This window comes from Corvus moneduloides, chromosome 4, assembly GCF_009650955.1.
Source record: "Corvus moneduloides isolate bCorMon1 chromosome 4, bCorMon1.pri, whole genome shotgun sequence".
In the NCBI taxonomy this organism is placed as follows: Eukaryota; Metazoa; Chordata; class Aves; order Passeriformes; family Corvidae; genus Corvus; species Corvus moneduloides.
In genome coordinates this window covers 14,617,242-14,644,455 of record NC_045479.1, presented here as the reverse complement: position 1 = coordinate 14,644,455, position 27,214 = coordinate 14,617,242, and the positions used below count along the sequence as shown (strand labels likewise).

General features: G+C 42.3%; 3 protein-coding genes across 8 annotated transcripts in view; 2 read left to right on the top strand and 1 right to left on the bottom strand.

Moving 5' to 3' along the window:
- TIGAR (TP53 induced glycolysis regulatory phosphatase) overlaps nt 1-9,259 on the top strand; it is a 63,329-nt gene extending 54,070 nt beyond the window's left edge. Inside the window, exons 9-10 of one of the 2 annotated variants that reach the window (XR_004239534.1) lie at nt 6,117-6,346; nt 6,985-9,259. The gene's annotated coding sequence lies outside the window, so the exon portion shown is untranslated. Of the gene's footprint in view, nt 1-2,710; nt 2,990-6,116; nt 6,347-6,984 lie in introns of those variants that run through there. The other variant, XR_004239533.1, reaches the window with a different exon arrangement.
- C4H12orf4 (chromosome 4 C12orf4 homolog) overlaps nt 1-18,748 on the bottom strand; it is a 20,753-nt gene extending 2,005 nt beyond the window's left edge. Inside the window, exons 1-12 of one of the 3 annotated variants that reach the window (XM_032105217.1) lie at nt 18,662-18,748; nt 17,290-17,484; nt 16,878-17,023; nt 15,610-15,791; nt 14,393-14,492; nt 14,192-14,313; nt 12,877-12,983; nt 11,117-11,314; nt 9,766-9,894; nt 8,656-8,724; nt 6,961-7,163; nt 947-1,004 (exon numbers count right to left, since the gene is read on the bottom strand). In XM_032105217.1, the coding sequence (XP_031961108.1) occupies nt 947-1,004; nt 6,961-7,163; nt 8,656-8,724; nt 9,766-9,894; nt 11,117-11,314; nt 12,877-12,983; nt 14,192-14,313; nt 14,393-14,492; nt 15,610-15,791; nt 16,878-17,023; nt 17,290-17,467 (1,492 nt within the window). In that variant the 5' untranslated portion in view covers nt 17,468-17,484; nt 18,662-18,748. Of the gene's footprint in view, nt 1-946; nt 1,005-6,960; nt 7,164-8,655; nt 8,725-9,765; nt 9,895-11,116; nt 11,315-12,876; nt 12,984-14,191; nt 14,314-14,392; nt 14,493-15,609; nt 15,792-16,877; nt 17,024-17,289; nt 17,485-18,035; nt 18,223-18,390; nt 18,617-18,661 lie in introns of those variants that run through there. The other 2 variants (XM_032105219.1, XM_032105218.1) reach the window with 2 other exon arrangements.
- Nucleotides 18,735-27,214, top strand: RAD51AP1 (RAD51 associated protein 1). Of its 3 annotated transcripts, XM_032105223.1 has the most exons (9): nt 19,597-19,704; nt 20,816-20,865; nt 21,121-21,247; nt 21,912-22,021; nt 22,362-22,436; nt 22,855-23,004; nt 23,630-23,776; nt 24,629-24,759; nt 26,841-27,214. In XM_032105223.1, the coding sequence occupies exons 1-8, from the start codon at nt 19,670-19,672 to the stop codon at nt 24,754-24,756; spliced, it is 822 nt and encodes a 273-aa protein (XP_031961114.1). In that variant the 5' UTR covers nt 19,597-19,669; the 3' UTR covers nt 24,757-24,759; nt 26,841-27,214. The 3 variants fall into 3 exon arrangements, with proteins under 3 accessions (XP_031961115.1, XP_031961114.1, XP_031961113.1); XM_032105224.1 differs by lacking the exons at nt 19,597-19,704; nt 26,841-27,214 and adding an exon at nt 18,735-18,836 and having other exon boundaries at nt 24,629-25,153; XM_032105222.1 differs by lacking the exon at nt 26,841-27,214 and having other exon boundaries at nt 19,605-19,704; nt 24,629-25,153.

Here is a 27,214-nt window from a genome sequence, read left to right as displayed (position 1 = left end):
GGCTTCCTTTCACTGAGAAACAGGGGTGACCTCCCTGTGGCCTTGCAGTGCCTGAAGGGAGCCCACAGGAAAGATGGAGAGAGACTCTTGGCAAGGGCCTGGAGTGACAGGACAAGGGGGAATGGCTTCACACTGACAGAGAGCAGGTTTAGATTGGATATGAGGAAGAAATGGTTCCCTGTGAGGGTGCTGAGGCCCTGGCACAGGTTGCCCAGAGAAGCTGTGGCTGCCCCATCCCTGGCAGTGTCCAAGGCCAGGCTGGATGGGGTTCTGAGCAAGCTGGGATAGTGGGAGGTGTCTCTGCCCATGGCAGGGGGTTGGAATCTTTAAGGTGCCTTCCAAACCAAACAATTCTATGATGATTCTATAGGGAAAAAGCTCAGCACTCACTTATTGCTCAAGTGATGAACTACCAAAGGCCACAGGAATCCTCTTGTGGCAAATAAGGACACTCACAAAAATACTTGTGTAATAGAAGTGGATGACATAGATGACACATGCATTGTGAACTATTAAAAGTCAATTACAATAGGAAGAGGTTCTTCAAGCAGGTGGTTGGTGAAAGTGACTGGCTCAACTATTTGAGTGCAGCACACAAAAATGCAGAAAGTAATACAACCACATGGAAAGACAGAAAACTATGCTGAGTCATGAGAACTATTTTTTCCTAATATCCAGCCTAAACGTGCTGTCACTGTGAAGCCATTCCCCCTTGTCCTGTCACTCCAGGCCCTTGCCAAGAGTCTCTCTCCATCGTTCCTGTGGGCTCCCTTCAGGCACTGCAAGGCCACAATGAGGTCACCCCAAAGCCTTCCCTTCTCCAGGCTGAACAATCCCAATTCTCCCAGGCTTTCCTCACAGCAGAGCTGCTTCAGCCCTTTAACAAGTTCATGTCCCTGCTCTGGACTGGCTCCAGCAGATCCCACTGAAGCATCCACTCCCATACCTTTGATGCATTTGAACACGAGCTCTGCCCTCTTCAGGCACCATGGAATGGTCATCTCCTAAAATGAAAAAATGAAAAGCCTTAATGCCCTATAAGATCTAACCAGCAAGAGTAGCAGGGAAATTATTAAAAGCAATACATTTTTTGCCCCAGAACATAATTTTCAAGCAGCATTAGGGACCCAGTTTTCAGAACATTCTAGGCAGGTGTGCACACCTTACAGGTGACCGTAAAAGCATTGCCACTCCTCATTGCTAGGAGAGCCAGTGTCAGGAAAATATTACACATCTTTAAGCTGTTGAATAAAAATGCTGTCGAGCCCACTGGAAACTGGGCTATTCAATTCCCCTGTGGAGCTCCAGAAAAGTCTAATATTCAACGGATAATTGTCAGGTTCATGCTTCAGCAAATCAAAGGCAGGCTCCCAACCATATCTTAACAGCATCATGATGACTCCTAGCTGTTCTTGATTTTGTTTAAGGTTTCTTGGCATACCCACAACCTTCAGTAAAATCTTCTCTCTAATACTGGAACTGGAAGAAGCCCTTCTTCCCTAAAGATGCATTTATGGTAAGAGTGAGAACAAACAAAATTCATCTTCATCTGATGAAGGAGTTTCAGATATCAACAGCCACCAAATCCTTACCTAGACTTAAATAGCAAAACATGACATGAAAACCACGGTGGTTAAAGATATGGCTACAAGCCTGGGCTAAGTAATTTAAGTTTAAAGTTCATGAAGCATTTTTTGGCTGTATGCTACAAAGCCAATAACATCGTGATGATGTAATTCTATCAGAGACAGAATGACTCACTGCAAATACTTCTCAGAAAGAAGAAAACAGTATTTTTTTCTGCTGTACTCTTCAACACGAAGATGAGCACTTTCTACTCTGAATATAGGAATATAGACATGGAAACCAGTTTATCATTCTAGGTACCTTTTCCAGTTTAAGCTTTACATAATTTTCTATTCACTAAAGTCAGCCAGTCTCTATTTTGCAATGTCAAACACACAGTGCAATCTGTTCTTATCAAAGAGCTTAATTTCAGGATTAAAGGGAGTTATTTGAGAGGCAAGGTGATCTAAGAATGCCCAGTGATAACACAACTGATAAACTGAATGTGTGGCTTCATTAAACAACTACTGAAAGCCAAAGCTGCTCCTTAGGTGGGGGAACTCCTGCCACACCCCAAAAATATACTGTATGTTAAAAACAGGGTAAGTTGGAAATATCTTTTCTTAAAGCTTTCATTATGTGAATCACTGCACCCCTATGTGCTGCTTTTAGGGTATATACCACCTTAATCAGACAGAACAGTGCTGCTTTGTCCTTTTTTTGTTGTTGTGGTTGCTTTTTGGCTTTTTTAATTTTTAAGCATTCTGGAAGCAACACTTGGTGTTTATTATAAGTCATCTGCGCATGTGTGCTTTCTGTCACAAGTAATGTGTTTATTGTTGGTTCTGATCACTGCTTTGGCTTAGTAAAAGACAAGTGACTAAGAAGAGAAGTTCTCTCTCAGGAGCACGTTGAGCAATCAGTGATGGGAACTGAGCCTTACAAGGACTGATCAACACAGCAGGATATGACACCATTCCTTGGACTATTTTAGAGGAACAGAGAGGTTAAATTTTGTGGGCACTCAGGGAAATAACAGAATGTTGCTCCCTGTAAGCCACAAGAACTGAAGATGACGTAGTAGTGATTCAATTCTAATCCATCTTCACAAACATAAGTTCTCATGAATTCATCATGTTACCAGGAGCTTTCTCTGTTGTGGAAATGATGAAGGATCAGATAAGCACCAATTCAAAATACAGAGAAGGACACAAGAAAGCAAAAAAGCAAACAGCCAACCTCATAGGGTGAGTTTTGGATAACAGCATTCAAGAAAGTTAAAAAAAACCCACCTGGAACCTTGGGTGGTTTTCACTAGCAGAGACACTTCACCCCTTTTTAGGATGCAATCATTTTGTCAAATTAAGATTTCTTCCACTCATTTAGGAAAAATAAGGGGGAGGGGAAGACCAGCTTCACTGGTGTTGGGGTTTTAGTTTAGTCTTAGGTTTTCCTGTTAAAGGAATTTTCTCCCATATGCATGTTGCTAGGGGACAAATAGCTGTACTTAAGAAAGACAAAAAGGGGAGTGGGGCGGGCCTGGCTACTCTTTTGTCTACACCTGGGTGTGGGGTCAGTTCGCTCTGAGCGTCCGGAGAGAGAAGCTGCAGAGAAAGGAGCTGCTGCTTCTTTCTTTTTGGCCGTTCTTTCTTCCTGCTGGAAACAACGCCGGGACCCCAAAAGCCGCTTTCCCTGCCCTGCTGGAGACCAGGCTGTGGCTGCCCTGCCCCGCTGCTGCTTCGAGCTTTTCGCTACGCTGTAGCCCTGCTCGCCCTGCCTGCCTGGGCCTCCGTGGGGTTCTCCCATCTGGATACATCTCGCCTGCCACCCGGGATTCGCATTCGTCCCTGCCGCTCCAGCCTGCCGTTCTAGCCTGCTGTTCCAGCCTGCTGTTCCTGAGAGCCCGGGATCAGCTGCCCAGGGGTTTGTGAAGCCTTTGTCCCATCCCTTCCCGGGATCCCGGGGCACCAGTGCCGCGTGCTCCCCGAGCTCGCTCCGGAGCGCCCCCTGCAGCCGCGGGGGAACCATCGCACCTGCCCTGCTCACCGGGAGCCGCCAGCGCCCCTGCCGGCTGCGAGCGGAACTGCACCCGAGGGGAAAGGGCCCGACAGCCGAGAAGGCTGGCACTGGGTTTGTGATTGCTGTTACTGCCATAATTACTGTTGTTTTGTTTGACTGGTTATATACATATATATATAGAGTAAAGAACTGTTATTCCTATTTCCCACATCTTTGCCTAAAGGCCCTTGATTTCAAAATATAATAACTTGGAGGGAAAAGGGGTTATATCTGCCACTTCAAGGGGGGCCTCTGCCTTCCTTAGCAGACACCTGTCTTTCAAAACCAAGACAACTGGTTAGAAAGATATGCTGCAACCCTTTTGATTTTATTTTCATTTAATTTGTGACAGTCTCACTACATGGGGCTGCTTAGGGCTTGGGCCTTTGCAGACCCATATCATAATCAGGTAATGGAAACAGTAAAGTCCATATATGTCATGTGGGAAAAAGATTTCAAACCAAATTTCAATGGGTAATTCATTAAGAATTAGCAAAGTGTCTAACTCACAGTGCATCTGTGCAAATCCTAAACACTGGATGAGCAGATATAAATTTAAAGGCAGGTAACACAGACGAGAGACATTTGAGTCAATACAGCCATCAATAACCTCTCTAAGGACATAAGCTCTGTTCATAAATATTTGTTACACAGTTTACACTCATTTCTACTTTTTTTAAAAATTATTTTTCTTAAATTATGGCAATAGAGACAACTGGACTGAGATTACTGAAGGCAAAGAGTCACATTTTTGTCACTGTTGCTGTGTGGACAACAGCAATGGCTTCTAAGTTGAACCTACCAAGGGAGGGTGCCAGCTCTGGGATTTTTAGCAATGCCTTGCTGTTAGAGCCATTTCATTCCCCAGTTTATAGCAGATTCCAGTGATCAGACAGCAATACCTCATTTGTCCTGAATTCAAACTTGCCTGCTTTTCCCTTTCTCAGGTATCAAATCCAGTTTCTTTCCTTCATTTAATTTAATGATCAGAGCAGAGAGGTCCGTTTTGGTTGTCCTTACAAGAAAAATGAAGGAAAACAGAATTCCTGATTTTTTTTTTCATAGAAATAATAATGAAATCTAATGGCTTCATTGAGATTGATACAGTCAAACTGACAGAGAGGAGATTTTGATGGGATATAAGGAAGAAATGGTTCCCTGTGAGGGTGGTGAGGCCCTGGCACAGGTTGCCCAGAGAAGCTGTGGCTGCCCCATCCTTGGAAATATTCCAGGAAAGGTTGGATGGGACTTGGAGCAAACTGGGACAGTGGAAGGTGTCCCTGCCCATGGGAGGGGACATGACGGATGAGCTTTAAGGTCCCTTCCAACCCAAAGCAGTCTGTGATGCTGTGATTACTTTTGTGAGGTTGTAAACACCATTCTTCCATCTGCAGAAGGAGAAAACCTTTGGGAAAAGCACAGAGAACACTGCTAATGAATGCCTGTCCCAGGGCAGCATGGAAACATCTCTGCAGCTGGGCTCCTGGTTAACCACCTCACAAAAATGTTCTTCCGTAGGTGGTAAATGCAGAGTCAGAACTGTGGCTGCCAAAGGCACCGAGTTCAGGGTAACTTTCAGAAATCTGTCATTCTTCACTTCTCCCTCAACAAGGAGTTACAGATTTGTGTGTTGCAAATCAGGTCAGCCAGCTGCCAAGCACTGTAATAAGCAACCTGCTAATGCAAGTCACACAAAACAGTTGTGTCTAAACACACACTTATCCTCCAGATCACCTTCCTCTTACTCTGCAAAGACTTACAACTTAATACAAAAGGTAAATTGTTTTACCAGGACCTTTTAAGAATCCAGCACTAGAGAAGATAATTCACCAGTTTCACACATCTCAAAGCATGTTGAACACTTGGTCGTGTGCTTCATTTGTAGTTTAAAATACAGATATGCAAACAGAAGCTAAAACTAACCAGGTTTAAAGGAAACAAAACTAGAAGAATAAGATAATCAGGTGGCAACTTCATTAAGAAAAAAGTCAATATATTTAATAAATTTCTGAAACACAGCAACTGGGTCCCACAAGTGATCCAGGCTGCTGTCCTGCATGTTGATTACTTGCATTTGTGCCCCAAAAAAGGTCTCAATACAAAAGATGAAAAATTTCAGAAATCTCATCTGCTCCTAAAAGTCTACCTCTATGTACAGAAATACATCCTTTGGAAGCTTCATTATTGGGTGTTTTTACCTTTTTCATTGCTTGCTTTTCATGATAATAGACCCTGATCCTGCAAAATAGGATCACTTCTACTCTGTGTTCCAGTCAAATTCTGTTATAAAACCAGTCACTGTTAAAGTTAATACACTGGTGAGCCTTTTCCTTGCGGTGAGTCAACCACTTTCCACAAAGGAAAGGCAATATTCAATTTTTAAGTGAAAAATCAAAGGGTTATTTAAAAAAAAAAGCCCTCCCACAGACTGTAATTATTACTAATACCCTTGCATGGATGACAGATTTATCTTCTTTTTCTCATTTCTTTAGGTTTACAGACTTTCCAGCTCTTCAGGATATGAGGCATATGGCTGTACTCCCTGCCCATCACTCCTTTCCCTGCCTTTCCACCCCCTTTTCTTCTCTGTAAGCCAGGTGTGCAAGAGAAAGGAGGCAGCCAATAGTTTTAAATTGCTGTGCACTGAGAAATGTTACAGCTAATTGAGAGACAAGCTCTGCATCAGAGTCCCACTACAGAACAGAATACAAAACTCAGCATAGTAAGTAAGAACACAAAGAGCATCAGCAATATGCCTCTTGCCCAGTCAGTATTTGGGGGGAATTAGAGAGGAAACAGGGACAGAAATTAGGCAGTGAAGGAGGAGACAATTCAAAGTAAAGGTGAAATTTGGTTGCTGCTGTGTAGGGCTGAGGTGGTAGAGGATGGTATTTAGATTTACAGAACTCTAAGCCAAGCTTTGCCAGTTCTGCTGCTCTCAAAACTTAGTTTTCATGTTTTATAGCTAATGACAGAAAAAGAGTGGGGATCCGGTATCACTACTGCTTCAGCAACTCTGAAGGTAGAGTTTCTAAGCAAGAGCTTCCAGTTGTGTAGTCCCATCTTTTATTGTACAGCTGCAGTGAGCTGGATCCAGGAAGTGAATGTTCTAAAAGGAGGGGTGGGAATAAAAACTTTGAGTGATACAGCTGGCTGAGATGTTTTTAATTGGTCCAGCTCCTTAATTTGGGTCACCAAGTAGATGCAAGTGCCACGTGGTGTGGCAGAAGCCTGTGAGTGAGAAAAACCACCCCCTTTGGCCTAAATCAGCATGAAACACAGCTTTTTCAAAAATCCAAGGATATTAAACCAGCCCAAATGTTTCTATTTACTTACTTCTGACATTTCATGCACCAGCAGGAGGGGAATGCTGATGGTGGTGATGTCGTGTGTGCAGCAGACCTTGAGGATGTTCCTGAGCCCCATGATGGCCGGGTCCCGGGCAGTCACATTCACAGACCTGACATTGTCATCCACACACAAGTGAAAGGCAACGTGGATTTCTGAGAGGTTTGAGTGCCGTGTGATGTAGAACTCTCCTGCACAATGAGGCAAACCAGGAAGGTGAGAAATCAGGTAGTGATCTGTACTGAAATCCAATTGTTTGGCAATGTAAGAAAGATAAGAGGCAAATGCAAGTATACAGCAGAGATGAGAACATACACAAGAGATGCAAAATCTCTTGGACTATCACTGTTTTACAACCACCCCACACTCCCTCCCCTGCTTTGATGGATTCCACTGGCATCATGGCCACATGGTGTAATAAACCATAACAGTGCCAGTACAGGATATGATCCCTATATAGCACAAAATAGAAAAACAAACCCAGAGGAGGTGCAATACTCAAAATACACAATGCAAGCACAGAATTGCAGACAGATGTGGGAGGCGGAAAGGCCAAAAAAGGATGGGTTCAAATAAAGGATGCACAGAGCCTGTGGAAAAAGATAGTGGGTTACATAACAACTGAGATATGGCACTAGAACACAAAGGGATCAGTGACTATTAGAATTTAAAATAATTCAGAGTAGTGGGAAGGTGAATTACAGAGTTGTCTGAAAAAAGTAACTAAGACATCTTATTGGGGGTATTTTTAGATTTGTTATTCATTTATCAAAGGTGAGGGGCAGTAAAATTCACATCTCTTCATCGTTCCTCTGCACTGGAGATTTAAAGTCTACAGTACAGTCAAGGGAAGAGCAGGTCTGCAATGCCCCCACTGTTTCAGTCAACAAATAAACATCTTCCTTCAAACCTATTCCCACTGGCCACTGAAGTTAAGATCTTTTCTTTGAACTGGAAGAGCTAGAGAATGGGTCTGTACTCCTTCTGGATGACTGCTAAGGAGGCAGAAATCCCCAGCAGTGACCATCTACAAGCAGTAACAGGCAGGCCACTGGTGCAAGACACACCTGGATTTGTCTGGTCCAAGATGATTTATAATCCACTGTCACTAACAATATTTAAGACAGTCAGGAAATCAATTTTAAGAAACCCTCATTCAACCACAGGTTGTATGGACTTAATCCCTCCCCCCTCCAACTGCATATTCCTCTTCAAATTGCATAGCAGCTTTCCTTACTAAACATCACAATATACACAGAAGATACTTTCCCTGAGAGAGGAATTTCTCAAAGTTAAAAAATCCACTCAAAAATGCTTTTCTGTATCACAACAGTGATGTACATATAGCTATTTTCAAAAATAAAATTAGCTGTTAGTATTGAAGTTTCACCTTTTCCCCAAGATGCTCATAGATTTTTTTTTTCACCCTCAAATTCCAAAAGGAAATTTTAGGCAAAGAGAAGTGATTTGCCCCATGCCATGTGATGCAGTGGCAAAGCTGGGAATAGAAACCAGATGTCCTGACACCCAGTCCTCTGCCTCAGCCACAGGAACATCCTTCTCCTCTGATTGAGGTCAGCTTAGGTTCAGTTTGTAATTTGTGTTCCGACTTCAGAGCTAAAAATGTGCATGTATGAAACACAATTTGCCTCAAGAAGAGGGGCTCAATGCCACACAACTCACCCGGCAAAATGTTTGACTGGTTCCGTTCGATATTCTTTAATTTATCTTCATTCCCAGTGATTTTGTTTTCTGTGTATGAACACATGGAACAAATATTAATCATATCCTCTATTAATTACACTTGGGCATGAAAAGGTTCATGTACTGATATGTGGCTTGAATTTTGACCATGAAGTTACCATAAAGTCCCCAAAAAGCAGGGGGATGGGTAGCATTGTTTTCTCTGTCTTCAACACATCCCAAACTGAATCTTACCTCAAATCACTGCCTTTCTTACCATCCTGTGATATTTCTTCATTTGGACAAAAGCAAACAAAATATTCTCAGAAATAACACGAAACTTTGGAAATTGCCCCCACAACCACATAGTATCTTGCTATTACTCTTTCAAGAATGTAATAAATTAAAATTAATTTGTTCCTAAGAGATTTACATAAATCAGCAGCATAAAACCAGCTTTCACCATTTCTCTCGAGATGCAGCAATATGCAGGTTCTCAAGGAAACTTGTTTTTCTGTGTACTCATATTTGTTCATGTTCCTGATGCATTTAAATCATGTAAGTAGCTCTTTGCAAGGAAAATAAAGTTTGATAATGTAGAATTGCACTGCCTTAATGTGGTCAGAGCATTTCCCAGCCATCTGTAAACACAACTGCAAGGAAAACCATTCACAAAGCTAAATACACATTTAGGCAATTTGGTATTCAGTTTTCAGCATTCACCTTAAAGGAAGGGAAAAAAACCATAAACTCCTTTTCTGCAATTTTTGAAGATTTACATGTAAATGGCAATAAAAAGGTAAAGACAGATAAAGTCTGTGCTGCTACAGGCAGTTTAGGAAGACAGAATAGCCTGATGTACTTCGCATGCTGTTAAAATGGGACTTTTATATGTTGATCTATTTTAAAGGATGTCTGTTATGGCAGCATAGACACCACCTGAACATCACATTCTCTCTGCGAATTTCATGCAGAGTTTCTTGATGAACCCAAACATTCCATTTCACAGATGAAATAACTGCAGAAGAGTGGCATCAACTTGCCCCTGCCCACAAACATCCAGCTGACCACTGTTCTATTTCAAGGAGGGTAATTTTGCTTGTCACTGACCATGGTGTCTTTTTGTCTTGCTGCTACGCTGTGCTCTGGCCTTAAGTACAACCTTCTGGACAATTTCAAGTTGTTCTTGGATTCCAGGAAAATGGAAATCCGTGCATTCTTGGCAAACGGTTGCGAAATCTAGGAAAAAAATAAGATTGAAATGCACATCCTGAGGTTGTGCTCAGTAACATTATGTAATTCTACTCTACCGATCAAGTAAATCCAGCTATAAAGGCAAACTCCCCAAAAGCAGATAAAGCCCTGCTGAACTTCTCTTCCAAAATTTATTGAGGATTATATTTGACAGATTGTGACATGGTCCCATACTTTCCCCTCTACTGTGGCTGCAGGATCTTGTTGATGGCTAGAAGATGCAATTTTGTGTTTAATGGTATTATTTAAATGTCTGTGTTCTCTCATTACCTAAAATTCAGCATAAAAACAAATCTCCTTTTGTTATTCATTAAAATATTTAAGCAGTTAAAAAAGTAACTGCAAAATAAGTACAAAATAATACTGTTACAATTAAACAACTTGGAAACCATCAACAGCACAAATGTAACTGCAGTTCTTCCTGGTACACTTCCCTCTCCTTCTTGCTACAAGCCTGATTCCAACTGTTTCCAGGAAATCTCAACCACCACAGAATATTTTTTTTATGCAAGCATAATGACAAATAATAGTCAAAAAAAGACATTCCAAGTGTGAGTATTTTGGTATTAAATTTCAGGATGGAGATGGGAAGGTCAAACAGGAATAAACACAAGTTTCATTGCTTAACCTTGATAGAAAACACCATCACAGTGCCCACTTACTCAAAAGACTTAAATGCACTTAAAATGGCTATTAATCAAACTTTCCAGCAGTAGGGAAGTAAAATTCCTATTGTTTCTTTTTAATGGGATTCATTGAATCAAAAGTACATGGTATTTTTATACATTTACTTATCACTTTAAAATCTGAGCATATTTCTTTTCCATTTTTGCAAATAGGTTTCAGTGTGATAATCTGGTATTACAAAGTTAGAAGTTCCTATAATAAATTTGTCTCAGGCAGCAATATCAACATTTAATATGTTTGTTACTTATGTAACAACATAAGTATGTTCAATATGTTTGTTACTCAGACACAAAATGTAGGGAAGACATGAGAGATAACAGCAAAACACTGTCCTCCATCCTCACCCATATCTCTTTTTGCATTTGTTACCCTTTTGCAATACCATATCCAAAACATGAGTGTCTCCACTGAATTTTAATTTTACAAGGAATATTTTTCTGTGAGAAGACAGGGAGATTTTATTCTTATTTATTATTTTATTCATTTTCCCTGACATGATACATCCCTTTAGAGGGCTCACCTCTTTTGATTCCACTGTATGAGCTGATCCTGTTATCCACCAGTAACACCAGGCCACAGAGGGAAGTTGAGTAGAGGGACATTGCAGTCTGAAGCCTGTGGAGCTTCACCCCACTGCGGTGATTGCGCTTGTGTTTGCAGAAATCCAACATATCAGCTCTCAGCAGCCTCAGGTTGTGCATGGTCTTCAGCTGAGCTCCTGCACAAAGCACACGTAACTTAATCCCAGTGGAAGACTAAACTCAGGACTCGGATTGAAATGCACAGGCACAAAGTGGTTCCCTAAAGATCTGTAAGGGAGCTGTAACCAGTAACACCCAGAGGAAGTTCTTAGCCACATATTCAGTTTTACAGACACATCAGCGATTTGCAAAGCAGCAATAAAAATGCACTGTTTTCACAAAGTGAGGCTTGTCCGTGCCAGAAATGAGCCTTGTTCCCATTGCAGAATCACTGAATTATTAAGGTTGGAAAAGACTCCCAAAATCAAGTCCAACCTGTGCCCAATCTCTACCTTGTCACCAGCCCAGAGCACTGAGTGCCATGTCCAGGCATTCCCTGGACACCTCCAGGGATGGGGACTCCAAACCTCCCTGGGCAGCCCCTTCCAACCCTTTCTGTGAAGAAATCCTTCCTGAGGAATATTGCAGGGGGCTAGGGATGAAATACTGATGTGTGGTGGTATATCCTTCCCCACCCTCCCCAGAACCACTCCACAAGCTCAGGAACTCTTGCTAGGCCTTGGCACTTGTGCAATGAGTTGGGTGGTGAGGCATCCCTAGGCCATCCCAGGAACTGCTGCATGGCTGAAGTGGGAGCAGTATGGAGGGGAAGGGATCATCAGTCAGCCCCTGACAGCCTGGAAACATCCCCTCCCTGACCCATGGCCCAAAGGGAACGGTACCATTGCTGATGGAGTTTTGGAAACTTCAGCAATTCAACCTGAGGATGAACATTTTCCAAATGACTCACGCCAATCATCTTATGACCCTATGGACAGTGGTCCTAAGGGATGTCCTTGGAGCTTTCCTGCACCACAGCAGGCTGCACCAGCATCTCCCTCTGACAGAGATGCCTCTCAGAGCTTGCAAACTCCCAAGTCGGTGATACTGGGAGGATTGTCACTGCCCATCTCTGCCTAAATCACTTAAATTTGATTATAATCCAATTTTCCTCTGTGTCTTTTATCTACATAATAATAGAGTGAACCTTGCCTTTGAACTTTTTCGCTCTTTTGCAAATTTGTATCAAACCTGCTTTGGCTGATGCCTTTGCTGGCATTTTTAAAGTGACCTAAACCACTTTGCTGGTGATTTTTTAAGTGACCTAAACCACTCCTTCACAACATAATGTGGTCAAAACAGCACAAGAAGACTCTACTGCACAAACAAAAAATATAAATTGCAAGTATCTATTCTGCTGTCAACTGATCGTGGGAAGTGAATTTAGTAAACACATTTTTCTACCAAATGTAAGAAAAGTTGAAGTATCATTTTTAGGCAATATGTTTTGCTGTGAGTTTTTACATGAGTCACCCCATCAAAATGGATGAAAATTTGCTTCTAGAATGTTTTCCATTAAGCCTATTTCAGATACTGCTTGATACAGTTTATGCTGTTCTCTTACACATGTGAAAAACAAATACAAACCAGTTCCAAACTGTGTATTATACACATTGACAGTTAAATACTGTAAATAATGCATGCCTTGGATACATTATTTTATTACCAGCTGTTATTATGTTTGGTTTACTCCACTTACCTAAGTGAATAGTAAAGCTTTCTTCTAACAGCCTTTGCTCCTCATAGATTCTCCCATTTCCTTCCACAGATTCCCTCAGCTGGCTAGGCTGAACTTTAATTTCATCACTAAAATAATGAGACAAGTACCGAAAAGTTATCCTATTTTTTGTTCAAGACTAGCAACTTCGGGAAAGTTATCCCAAGTTTTCTCAGCTGGTCTGTGGAAACCAGGAGACCAAACCTATGAGCATGAGCTGCACTCATGTGAGGTTTCACCTTTACCTTCCTGGCAGCCGGAAAAGGAGACTCCACTGTTAGATTTGCATTACTTGGCTCATTTGTAAAGCATTCCAAGACTGAGAAATAAAAATAAGTCGCAATAGTTGTAACATAATAAGAATGTAGGAATAAAAGGAAAACAAAAAGAATAGTCCTCAGCCTATTTACAGCAGCCAAAACCTTGTTTATGAAGTTACTAGATAAAGCATTTCTTTTGTTCTTCCCACACAAAATGGGAGGTTTAAAACCACCTTATCAAATGTTCCCCAGTGTTCAAACTACCAGAAAACATTTCAGATATCAGTTTTAATTTTTTTCCCTAAATTCAACTGTCTGGTAGTGATACAACAAATGTTGTTCCTAATACATGAAAGAACATCAGCATCTCTCCAATTTGTTTCTGCATTAGTGAGAACTTTCTCTGTTTTCAAAGTGCCTCACCTCCAAAGCTCTTTCATAAACTTGCAAGCAATTCTACTGATTGCAAATGCCTAGTAGCAATGTACTAGTGTTGAAAAATAAGGATCCTACCCAATTTACAAATTCTAATTTCCCTGCCATTTCCTCAAACAGAAAGCTTCTCATTCAACTCTCTCCACTAGTGTTCACACACAAAAGAATTCCATTTTTTTAGCTGTCCAGCGATATACACTTAGAAAAAAAAATTGTTACCATTTATTATGGTACCATTATTCTCCAGAACATGCTTAGGTGGTAACAGAATGCCCTGTGAAACAGGGAAAGACAGACATAGGAAATAAAGGCAAAATAGGAGGAAATTCCACTCAACTCAAGCTGTACTTTAGTGCATTACAACACTTTCTGGTACAGAGAGGTTGTAACACCACACAATGAAGAAACTCCTAAATTTAAACATATTTAATTATGATGGTCTATTTGCCTTTGATTTGCTTTGATTATCCTATTTAAATTATTAATAGATATTACCATATTCCTAAGAAATAGAACCATAGTATCCTATTTAAAAGATTATGTAAATGCAAATCCATTGAACTATTACAGCTGGAATTAAGCATCACAGAGGAATTAAATACCTGACCGAGCTGTTGTTGGGATTCTTTAGGTCCTGATGAAGCTTTATCACCCACTCCTGATATTCCTGCTTCTGGATAGCAGTAGTCTGTTTTAATTCATTGGTCCATTTGTTCTCCAAATCCTGACAGGAGAGCAGTGATAATTTGAGTGGTGTGGGTGTTCTTTTTAAGGTGATTATGTGCATGACACATTCTAGTTACCTGCTGAGACTCAAAATGCTGAGCTGCTAAGGAATTCACATCCTGGTCAGTCAGTGATTTCCCAAGCTCCTGCATCACCTTATCCATTTCAGCTCCTTGCCTGAAAGAGAAGCAAACACAGATTTCAAAAGACTGGCAGAAGAAAATCCTCTGTTGTGATACAAAAACAAACTTGGTTGTTTGTTACTGATCACAGATTTAACAACGAATATCCACAAAACAAATTGGAATTAAGGGTCAGGGATTCAAGTCAGCTCCCGTGTAAACAGACCACTTACTCTAATTTGGGACAGTCTCAGCTGCCACCAGCATACGTTCCAACGGAGATACGATAAATTCCATCAGAGTCAATACACAGCTACGTCACACCTGAGCTCTACAACAGTACTGCTCTTTCTTCTGTATGCACACTTGAGAAGAGCCAATGAGCAGCAAAATGATTTGCTAACACCGTACTGGCAACATTTACCCCCAAACTAGAAATACGTACAATTCAGTCTGCTATGCACTGTGTAATGTGAGCTTAAACACACACAGCTCAAGAGGAATATTGCACTCAGAATGCTAAACCAGACCTTCTGAAATTACTCTGGCACAAAAAGAAAAATCCACATTCAATGTGTTCCCTCTTGTGGATAAAGGAGTCACCTGCAGCTATCCAAGCTTATTCCAGAACTTGGGATTCAGACTCAACACTTTCTGGAAACCAAAACCTATATTCTCCTCAGTCACTGAAAATAATAAAAGGCCATCAAAGTAATATAAGGTAGCTGATCCTAATGATATCATAGAATCATAGAATGGCTTGGGCTGGAAAGGACAGGAATGTTCATTTCATTCCAACTCCTGCCACGGGCAGGGACACCTTCCACCAGACCAGGTTGCTCCAAACCCCATCCAACCTGGCCTTGGACACTTCCAGGAATGGGGCAGTCACAGCTTCTCTGGGGATCCTGCGCCAGGGCCTCACCACCTCTTGAGTAAATAATTTTTTCCTAATAGCCAATATCCAATCTAAATTTCCACTCTTTCAGTTTGAAACCATTCCCCCTCACCCTATCTCTACATGCTCTTGGGCCAGCCAAGTGTTGTATGACTTTGGGTTTACACAGACAAATACAAGCTACACACATCGTCCTATGAGTTTACACATCCAGTGGCAGGCACCCCTATTTAATAAGAGAGAGGAAAACCTAAATAATAAAAAAAAGGAATACCTTTCCCGCAGTTTTTTCAGTTCCACATCCCTTTCACTTATTAATTCTGAGATGCTAACAAAATAATTGTGTTCCAAGTTTAACAGCATTTCAGAAGCTGGAGAATGGATCAGATCATGATAAACATCTGCAAAATCTTCATCCCAGCTGGTTTCTTCAGGTTTTGCATGTTCTAATGTTGTCTAAAGAAAATGTAAGAGATTTTAAAGTATAAGGTACCCCTTGGGACATATAAGAATCCCTCATAATGGTGGGGTAAAACCATGGGGGCCCACATTCAGCCTTTACCATACATAAATTATCTTGCCTAATTTAAGCTTTCTGTATTCTATAGCTTTCAATTTTCTCCTCTCCCGTTCTTTCTCTTTCAAAGCAACTAAAATCAGAATCATTAAGGTTTGGATTACAGTGAGGAATTACCAATTTTCACACAACACCAGCTTGGAAAGAACAGCAATATCCACAACAATATTTGCACCTGATGAATTTTAGATAAAGCCCAAAACACCAGCTGTGCAAACATAAATGCTTTGCTAGAAAGGATGACTAACCTCTGATGTCACTAAGCATATAATAAACAACAGTGATTTAAGAAAAGCTCTTTTTGTTGAACAAAGAATGGCGCAAGAATGCCAGTTTTGCAAGCTCTTTATGTAATTTTTCACATTTTTCTATATTCCATGAGAAGCAAACTCAATTCCTATAATCTTTTCCTTGAATTGTCATTCTTTTTTTTTTTTTTTGCTAGGACTCTACCAGTTCTTTTGCACTCCACTATTTTAAAGATCCCATGCAAAACTGGAGACACTATTCCAGCTAAAGCCTCATCCTTCCTAAATAATGTGAAATAGTCGTATGAACTCAAAAAATGAACTGAAAAGTCTCTCTCAGCTATACATTTTCTCCTTCTAGCCTTAATTACTATTACTGAGATTTAGGATAGGAGTATCACTTTATTACCTCTTGCTTTAATTGTAAGGCACTATAAGCCTTATGTCTATTTTTTGTTTGAGTATCAACTGTTGAATGAACAAACCATTTGCCTCTCCATTGTCTATCTTTTTACTCTATTAAATTCAAGAAAAACTTGACTAAGAACTTGTAGGATGAAGACTTGATGCTCACTTTCAGATAAAAAGAAAAAGCTGTAAGAATTGATCAGTAAAAGTGAATTTTAGTGTAACTTTTCATCTTCACAACTGTGGTTGTACACACACACACTCTCTCACAAAGCAAGCCTGAATATTAACTTTCCAGCCTCATTTTACCTCTTTATAAGCTTTAGCCCAAGTATCTGCCAGCTGGTTGATGTCTACTTTTCCCGATTTCACTGCTTCCAGAGCCACTTCAGCTTGTCTGTCATAATCTTTTATAGTTTCCTCTTCTACAAACTTGCTAAGAGATTGCTTCAGGTCTATGAAAACAAGAAGAAAATGGTCCATCAACAGAACATATCAGTAGTCACCCAGGAAACCTCTAAGTAAGGTTTTTCACCTGAAAACCTTTTCCTTGCTAGCACTTGCTAGCACTGACAGCAATTTTCTCTGATGTTTTGCTGTTTAAAAACCAATTTTTTAAACACTGTTCTAGTAAAACACCCTTCTTTTGGTTTCTTAGAGCAAGCTGTAAGGTACTTGTGGACAAGGATTCATGAGATTAATTTAAGAAATCAATTCATACCATTTTCTACAAAGCATGGCAGATTGTGCAGAACCATCAGACGTCCGTGCAAATGACTGATATTCTCTTGCACTGGGAATTTGAGAGGCACAGTAAGCACCAAATGTTCATTTCCAGCACTGAATTTGTACACGTAGTCTCTCTCCCTAGTGAAAGTCTTTCCTTTATTAGGCTTCATCCTCTTGAGTTTGTTCCCTACAATGGAAATAAAGTAACAAGAATTACATTCTTGCAAAATCAGAAGTAAAAAATGGTAATGAAAAACCATGGCTTTGGTAATAATTAACAGCCAAGAATACTTGACCTCCCCAAATTTTCATAGATACTCAGTTCTGACTTCCAAACACACGGAGCTGGAACTGAAGCATAAATACCAGTTTCCAAAATACTAAATACTTCTGAAATGCATTTGAGTGTGTCGATATATGAATTACTCTTAAAAATTACAGCATAAATGTCCTGACTTAAAAGCAGAACCAGGGCAGATGGGAACCCTGATAAACAGAAAAGTAACTGAAACACCTTGACTTTTGCCACGATGCCTCAAAAGCAGAAATCCTTCACAGTGCATAGAGGATTTTATTTCCTCCTTTCTGCAGGTGCTAGGCCTGGGGAGTGGGGGAGCAGATGTTTGCAACGATTTTTAGAAAGAGCTGATTTTGTCACGCTGTAACTTGTATTAAAAATAAACCAAGAGATATAAGGGGGCTGTGTAAAGAATGAAAACACAGGCTGGGAGCACATACCGGTGCTGGTATTTTTACCCTCCACTGGGCTCCTCCACTCATTCACATCCCTCTGTTTTGAACATCACCTGCAAAGCTGGACACATTGCTTCAGCTGAACCCTGCCCCGTGCTGAACACCACAGCCCAGGGAGAAAAGAACCCAACAAAAATAAAAAATTCTATAGCAAAATTCATGGGTTTAGGGTTTGTAGGGTTTTTGGGTGGGTTTTCCTGTGAACAAACCTATATGTTGGGCACAGATGAAACAAGTCAGTCTCAAAAAATAACATCTCAGGACAAACAATATTGATGCGAGGCGGTGTCCCGGCCTCTCTGGGAGTGGGATTCAAAGGGAAATCCTGGGAAATACAAACCCGACCACGCTCTTTCTGCTGCTCCCCGATGCAGCGAGGAGGTGGGGAGGAAAGTGATGGAGAGAGAAAGGGGGACAAACCCCCTGTTCCAAAGCGGCACCTCCTGCTCTAGAAAACGCAGGCTCAAAGCCGGCAGGACACGGCCTGCGGGATCCCATCCGCCCCCTCCCCGCCCCGGGGAGCTCCCGGTGTCCGCGTTCCCTCCGCTGGAAGCGGCAGCACCCGCGGGCACAGGAAACCTCCCGGCCGCGCCCGTCCCGTCCCGGCTCACCTGGCTCCGGGCGGGCAGCCGCGGGTTAACCGGGCCGCGGGGAAGGGGGAGCCGGGATGTTCCGCCTCCCCCGTCATCGCAGCTGCGCGGCCGCAGCGGCACATTCGGCGCTGCTCCCATGACGAGCGTGCCGAGCGGCGCCGGCGGCAGCGGGGATGGCGCGGCCGGCCAGGAGGTGCGTGTGCCGGGGCTGAGGGACTAGGGGTTCCCTCGATCCCCTCGGGGCCTCTGGGAGGTTCCAAGGTGGCCCCTTTCCCTTCCAGCGGAGCGGTCGTGATCAGTGGCACAGGGCCGCGTTGGAGGCCTGGCATTAGTGGTGTCCCTTAGGGTTCTGTCGTAGAATGGTTTGGATTGGAAGGGACCTTAAAAACCTTTCAGTCCCAACCCCCTGCCACGGGCAGGGACACCTTCCACTATCCCAGCTTGCTCAGAGCCCCGTCCAGTCTGGCCTTGGACACTGCCAGGGATGGGGCAGCCACAGCTTCTCTGGGCAACCTGTGCCAGGGCCTCCCCACCCTCACAGGGAACCATTTCTGCCTCATATCCAATCTAAACCTCCTCTCTGTCAGTGTGAAGCCATTGCCCCTTGTCCTGTCACTCCAGGCCCTTGCCAAGAGTCTCTCTCCATCTTTCCTGTGGGCTCCCTTCAGGCACTGCAAGGCCACAGTGAGGTCACCCCAAAGCCTTCTCTTCTCCAGGCTGAACAATCCCAGTTCCCTCAGCCTCTCCTCACAGCAGAGCTGCTCCATCCCTCTGCTCCCCTTGGTGTCCCTGCTCTGGACTGGCTCCAGCAGCTCCCTGTCCTTCCTGTGCTGGGATGCCAGGGCTGGATGCAGCCCTGTGGGTGGGGTGATACTCAGCCCAGTGTTGTTTAAATTGCTCATCCCTGATTTGGATGAAGGGGTCAATGTCTCCTTAGCAGTTCACTGATGACACAGAGCAGGGAGGAGTGGCCGATACCCCGGAGTGCTGTGCAGCCCTTTGGAGGAACCTGGACAGGTTGCAGAGATGGGCAGAGAAGAATTGTCTAAAATTCAACAAAGGCAAGTCCTGCACCTGGGGAGGAATAACCCCAGGCACCCAGGGGAACCCCAGGAACCAGGAACCCCAGGCTGGAGGTGACCTGCTGGCCAGCAGCTCTGCTGAGAAGGACCTGGAGGTCCTGGTGGACAACAGGCTGGCTGTGAGCCAGCAGTGACCTGACGGACAAGAAGGCCAAAGGTGTCCTGGGGTGCACTGGGAAGAGCAGTGCCAGCAGGTCAGGGAGTGATCCTGCCCCTCTGCCCGGCCCTGGGAGGCACATGTGGAGTGCTGTGTCCAGTCCTGGCATCCTCAGGACAGGAGGGACAGGGAGCCCCTGGAGTGGGACCAGTGAAGGCTGGGGAGATGATTTAGGGCCTGAAACATCCCTGACAGGGAAAGGCTGAGGGAGCTGGGGCTGTTCAGCCTGGAGAGGAGCCCCAGCTGAGAGGGGCCCTCAGCCCTGGGTGTCCCTGTGTGCAGGGAGGGCTCCGAGCAGGGCCCAGGCTCTGCTCTGGGGGGCCCAGCAATGGCACCAGAGGAACGGGCAGGGACTGATCCCAGGAAGTTCCCCCTGGACAGGAGGCAGAACTTCTGTGCAGTGCAGTGACCGAGCACTGAACAGATTATCCAGAGAGGGTGTGGAGTCTTTTAAAAAAAACCTACAGGCTACTCCTAATAACTCATTGTGTACAGTTGCACTGGTTATAGATTTATCTCTGCTCTGTGTGACCAGGGACGACAGGACCCAGGGAATGGCTGGAGCTGTGCCAGAGAAGGGTTAGGGTGGATATCAGGAAAAGGTTCTTGCCCCCAGAGGGTGGTTGGGCACTGGAACAGGGAATGGTCACAGCCCCAAGGCTGCCAGAGCTCCAGGAGTGTTTGGACAAGAGTCTCAGGGATACACAGAGTGGGATTGTTGGGTTGTCTGTGCAGGGCCAGGAGTTGGAGTGGATGATCCTTGTGGGTCCCTTCCAGCTCAGGAAAACCCATGATTCCATGATTCTGTCCACTTTACATGTATTGCTTTTTTTCGTTGTAAAAAAAGATTTACCCAAAAATCAAGTGTTACCAAATCAAGATGCTCAGTCAGAAAGGATTAAGAGTGTATATTTTATATTTTTTTTGCCACAGGAACAAGAAAGTTGTTGATTATTCTCAGTTTGGGGATTTGGAAGATGATGGTAAGTGGGACGTTCTCGTACAGCAAGAATTTGAAATCATTGCCTCTTACATAAAAGCACATGTAAAGGAGGTGTGTTGAATTTTCATTTTAAATACATTTAAAGATAGTGCAGTTGTAGTTGTTGTGTTCTTTGAAAATAGGATTAATTTCCAAAAAAGGTTATCTTGTTGTATTTTCAGTGTGCAATGGAACTTAAGTATGAAATCTAAGAATATAGGAAAACTCATGAGAGCTTTTTGCTGTTTTCCAACAGATGAAGACTTTGCACCTTCAAGCAAAAAATCCAGAACACAGCTCAAGGAATCAAAGAAGGAGAAAAAAGAGAAGCAAAAAAAGCCCAAAGAAGTGACTGCATCACAGACCCAGCCACTTAGTAAAAGGTAAGAAATGTTGTGGTCAACTCCGTGTAAAACTGGATTTCAGTGAGAGTATTTGGGTTCAGTTTCTTTTCCCTTAGAGTTTTAAGCAGCTGAGAACAAACAAATAATTCATGACTGTAATAAATATTTTGAGCCTTACTGATGCACTTGCAAATAACTCTAAAAATTCTGAGTTTCTTATGGAGTTTCTTAGGGACTCCTAAACTGAGAAATATAAAGTTAAGTTTTGATTCCTTCCAAAAGAACATATATAAAGGAAGATACAAAGTCAATGTCAAGGATAAAGAGAAATCTAATTTTTATTAGTAGAGTTGTGTTTAAATATTACATTTTGGTGTGGCATTTCAAGCAAATGCAATCACTTTTCTTCCTGTAGTAATGCCAATTGATAGCTCATAGATACAGATATAGATATAGGTACAGATATATACACATACACAATGTTTTGCAATCATAATACTTTAGAATGCTTTAAAAATTAGTGTGTAATTTGTCTAAATAATTTCAAAATGTAATATTTGTAACACAATATGCTATAAATATGCCTTGAAATATTAATCTCTTCACAAGTATCTGAATTTTAGAAAGTTCAGTGAGCCAGAAATAGGTCTGTAACACTCCTGTAATTGTTTTATTATTTAACATGTTGGCATTTTTTCCCCAGGTTATCCTTGGATGACAAACTTTATAAAAGAGATTTGGAAGTTGCCTTAGCCTTATCTGTCAAAGAAAAATCTGCAAATCCCCAAGAGGTGCAAAATTCAGAAGAACAAGGTTACTTTACATTTCCATGCAACACTCTTTATTTATATGCAGTGAATTTGAACATGGAAATTTATTTAACAGTGAAATAGATTGAAAATCATACTTTATTTCAAGATGTCATGACAAGAAAGTGAGAGTTTCTAGGTATTGCCAGTTTTCTTATGTTCTTGGGGTTTTTTTCCTGTGAGAAAAGTAACTCTTCTATAATATCTTCCAAATACATGCTTGGATTAGAGACAGATAAAAACTTTAGCTATTTTAATTTCTTAATATTTTTGCTTTTTAGGATGTGTTTTTTTGTATAGTAATATTTCTTATATAGTAATTTTTTTCCTGAATCTTAAAACAGGTAAGGATATTGAATCAGAAAATACAGAGAGGAGACCCCCTTTTTCCAACTGCAGTGTAGACAGTGAACGTTTAGGTAAGCTGTTCTCACACTCTTTTCAGAAAGGGCATTTAAGTAGCTTATCTCTTCTTTGTTTCCATTGGTTTCTTTTGTTTCCCTGATGTGGAAAAAAGAGTCTTTATCTTAAATAAAGGTTGAAGGACTTGTCAGTTCTTTTCAAAATTTGGTCCCAGTCTTAAAATGAGCAAACCCATGGATTGGTGGATTTTTGGTCTTCTTTTTGTTAGCTTGATTACAGATAAATGTTGATAAATTTGCCAATGAGAAAATAAAATGAGAATCACATGAAAACAAGTGTCAGTGGTATATTTTGGAATAGTATCACTTCAAATCACCAGAATGAATTCTGGGGACTCAAATACCAAGTTTTTTAAGAGGAGGAGAATAGATTTACTGTGAATTTGAGTTGATTGAACCACTTTCTGTTTCTTAGGTCTCAATCAGATTATGGATGATGATGCACCTGAGGGTGGTGGGAGGCAAAGGACAGCAGCATCCAAAGTTCCAGCACATCACAAGTCGTTGGTGGTTGACAGTGATGACAGAGAACATGATCCTGACTCTGAGTCAGAGTCTGTACCCAGTAAGTTGTTCTTCACCAACACTCTCTCCTTGGATGTGCTTTGGATTTGATGCCTTATGTTTAGTTTGGATTTTTAGTGAAATTCATGCTGCTTTGAATGCCTTTTCCCTTACTCCGCACTTAACTGAAGCGTTGTCCCCTCATACTCGTGACACCTCGGTTGCACGTTCACACTAAATTTAAACAATGGAGCTTATTCATCCCCAAACCAGCAAAATTTCACTGCTTCTCTGCATTTCTATGTCAGGAGAAATTTCTTCTGCCCTCCTTTTCCAGGAAAGTTTCATCTCTTTAAAGATCCTCTGTTCATTTTTCCAGTTGTTATCTGGGGTTTGTGTCAAAACAGTGACTCTGGAGTAGTAATCAGGTGTTGGAGCTTTCACCGTTGGCTTAGTTTAAGCTTATTTTAAAAAGCAGGTAGCCTCCCTTCTTTCCTTCCTCTTCCATTGGAAGAGCAATGTCTGTCATTCTGTAACAGGCAAGGTGTCTGTGTGAATATTTACTGCTTGAAGATGGGACAGTCTGGTACCATCCTCATCACTTCTGCTGGAGTCGTCTGTTGTCTTAAGTGGTGATTTCTCTGCTAAAGAGCATCTTTCTAAAGTAGTTTTACTTTCCATCCCAGTATCACCTGTAGCTTCTCCTTCCTGGATAACAGAACACAACTCTGAGCCAAGGCAGAAGGTGATGTCCAGTCCCTCAGAGGCAGCTGGGAGGCCTCTGCATGCATCAAGTCCTGTCACAGACAAAAAGCCTAAATGGACACCACCAGGTATGGGTGAGGTTGCAGCTATAGACACATACATGAGTTGACTTAAGCTTTTAGCAGTCTCTCCTAAAAGCAAACCAAAAAATAAACTATTCCAGGAAAATGCCTGCTCTTTATGTACCTTTTATAAAGATTTTCTTTGGACAGATTTAAAACAAAAAAGAAAGAAAGGAAGAAAAACTGTATCTGTGCTTCTTGCTTCTTTTACAGCATTATCCTTAACTCCTTTATCTGCATGTGGCTTATAAAATATTTCCCAAACTGTGGATCAGACCTTAATCAAAAGATCCTTTCATGTCCATTTCTCTCTTATGTAGAGCTTTCTTTATCTCTGGTATGTGCTAAATTGTTATCTCTTCTAAACAAAAAATATTAGAAAAATGCTGGAGTATTTTAGCTGTTCTAGTAAAGCAAATGCTTAGAAGCTTTATTTTCTCAAGGTGTTTGACCATGCTGCTGCTGACTCCTGATTCTTTGATTTTTCTTCATATTTACTCTTCTTTTCTGTACATGGTTCTTTCTGTTTGGCTCCTTTCTCTCAAGTCCTCGTTTCCCCATTGGAGTTGTGTTCAGTGTTTCTCTGTGGAGTGCCTGAAAACGCCCAGGACACTGGGAACAGTTGCCCAATGTTGCTGCAGTGTGTGAACCTGTGCCCCATTCCTGCTGCATTGGCTCCCAGAGGGATGAATCCCTGGTGACTGATTTCCGTGTGCCTCTGTGGTTTGGACCTTCTTGCACTCTCTTTAGAATGCTGCTTCTGTCCTGCTGGGAAAACTATTAGAAGACAGCAGTCATATGATTTTTTTTCCCCTTTAAACTTCTAATACCTTCTTTTTGTTTTAAAATCATCTCCAGCTCCGTCAGGAAGCAGTAATGCCTCTGTGAAATGTGTTCCTGTTAAGTCACCTACCCACTGCCTTAGACTTGGCCTCTCCAGACTGGCAAGAGTCAAACCTCTCCATCCCAGTGCTACCAGCAGTTAAATGGTCAGTGACAAAGTGCCACATGGAGGAAAAGACTGTGGAAAGGGTTTTGCTGATAAACAGAGGGTAGACAGCATCCTGGCATCATCCATTTTGGAGGACTCTTGTTATGGATGTGTCTGATGTTAGGATGAGTTTTTATTCTGCAAATTGCTAGGAATCCTTAAGTGCTACTAAATAATAACATTATTTAATCAAGGTGACATTTTGGATACCAGCTTTTTGATGTATCATATTCAGAGATGTTGGTTTGTGATAATTTTAATTCTCTAGTACCTAAACACTTGGCATTAAAATGGTCTAGACAGCACTATGGCAGTACTGACGACAGGGAAGTGTTTTTTAGAATGTTGTATTTTTAAATAAAAACTAAAATAAAATACTTCATATAATCTAACTGTATTCTTTGAATGTATTAATTTTGAAGGTCACTTTAGATGTTGGTTGCAGTCTGGCAGATATTTTTGCCTGTGTATGCTCTTACTGGAAGTCAGCAGCATTAGTCAGGCTCAGACAGTGAGGAATTTTCCTTGGAGCTCCTGGGGCTTCATTGAGGACCGTGATACCATGCTGAGGTAGGGGGTTTTGCAAAGCAGTGAAGTGATTGTTACTGATTAATGAAACTGAGCTGTTACTAATCCACAGTGTCAATAATTTCCTATCTAAGCGTATTGATTAGAGTGGATGGCAGCAGATCCATTTCTGCCCATATTACTCGTGACTCAGAGAATTGCATTAACAAAGGAATATCATAGAATCATGGAATGGCTGGGGTTGGAGGGCACCTGAAAGATCATATTGTTCCACTCCCCTGCCATGGCCAGGGACACCTGCCACTATCCCAGCTTGCTCAGAGCCCCATCCCCTGGCCTTGGACAGTGCCAGGGATGGGGCAGCCACAGCTTCTCTGGGCAACCTGTGCCAGGGCCTCAGCACCCTCACAGGGAACCATTTCTTCCTCATATCCAATCTAAACCTGCTCTCTGTCAGTGTGAAGCCATTGCCCCTTGTCCTGTCACTCCAGGCCCTTGCCAAGAGTCTCTCTCCATCTTTCCTATGGGCTCCCTTCAGGCACTGCAAGGCCACAGTGAGGTCACCCCAAAGCCTTCTCTTCTCCAGGCTGAACAATCCCAGTTCCTTCAGCCTTTCCTCACAGCAGAGCTGCTCCATCCCTCTGCTCCCCTTGGTGTCCCTGCTCTGGACTGGCTCCAGCAGCTCCCTGTCCTTCCTGTGCTGGATCCCAGGGCTGGATGCAGCCCTGCAGGGGGGTCTCAGCAGAGCGGGGCAGAGGAGCAGAATCCCCCCTCCCCTGCTGCCCACGCTGGGGGCTCAGCCCAGCTCAGGGGGTTCTGTCCCAGTGCACACGGCCGGGGCAGGGCCAGCTCTCACCCACAGCACCCCCAAGTCCTTCTGCCAGGGCTGCTCCCTCTGCTCATCCCCAGCCTGGATTGATCCCAAGGGCTGTCCTGACCCTAGTGCAGCACCAGCACTTGGTCTTGCTAAATCCCATGAGATTCCCATGGGCCACTTCTGGAGCCTGTCCAGGTCCCTCTGGATGACATCCCACCTTTCAGGTGTAATCTGTGCCTTTGCAAAGCCTTCTGTTAATGGTTTCACTGATTCCTTGCAGGTTGGTTGTCTGTTTGCTCTTGATGCATTATCAATCAGGTTATCTATCATAAGGCAAGGATCACTGTTTCAGCTTTCATTATTTCTGAAGAAAACAGAATTTAGTTTTGATTCAGACACTCTTAAATGTGTGATTACTTCCTCCTGTAATTCAAAAGGTCCAAAACCTTCGTTTCCCAGGTCTATATTGGTTATTCTCAGATATTCTGTTAATGTGAAAATCTGTATCTCTAAAGTGGCTAAAAAATAAAGATGTATCTTAATGCTTATACAGAGACATGGGATTTAATAAGAGAAACAGATCTTTTCCCGTTATTTTTCTAATAGAAACAAAAATGCACAAATGCCATTTCCTGAGATCAGTTGCATCAGGAATTTCATAAACTGCTCTTTAACTTTTGACAGAAGGTTGAGTGTAATTTGCTCTAAGCAGATAAATTTATTCTGTCTTTCAGGTCAGATCACTTTTGTTGTCCCTTCGTTCGTTAACCCAGCAGACTCGAAGTGTATCAGTGCAAACCACAAAGACGAAAACAGGATGTTACCACTTCTGGTGACCCTCTGTGCAAAACCCTACTCTTTGCATTTAAAACACTTTGTCCTGCTGCTTACAAAGAATTTCTGGTCTGTGTCCACTCAGGTGTGACATCATTCTCTTGAGAGGAAGCCAAATAGCTGTGATGAAAAAAAAAAAAGAACTTCTTTGAGTTGAGGCTGTCTCTGCTCTGTCCTCACACCCCCAATATTTACAACACATGTGTACATTTAAATGAAGACTTTGAGCATGAGTTGTTCCTGTACATCTGGGATATTAAAAGACTGAAATTTA

Coding starts and splice junctions, on each gene's coding strand:
- RAD51AP1 (XM_032105223.1), top strand. CDS start 19,670: ATGGGCAGAGAAGAATTGTCTAAAATTCAACAAAG. Junction 22,022..22,361: donor GCAAAATTCAGAAGAACAAG/GTTACTTTACAT, acceptor ATCTTAAAACAG/GTAAGGATATTGAATCAGAA. Junction 23,777..24,628: donor GCCTAAATGGACACCACCAG/GTATGGGTGAGG, acceptor AATCATCTCCAG/CTCCGTCAGGAAGCAGTAAT.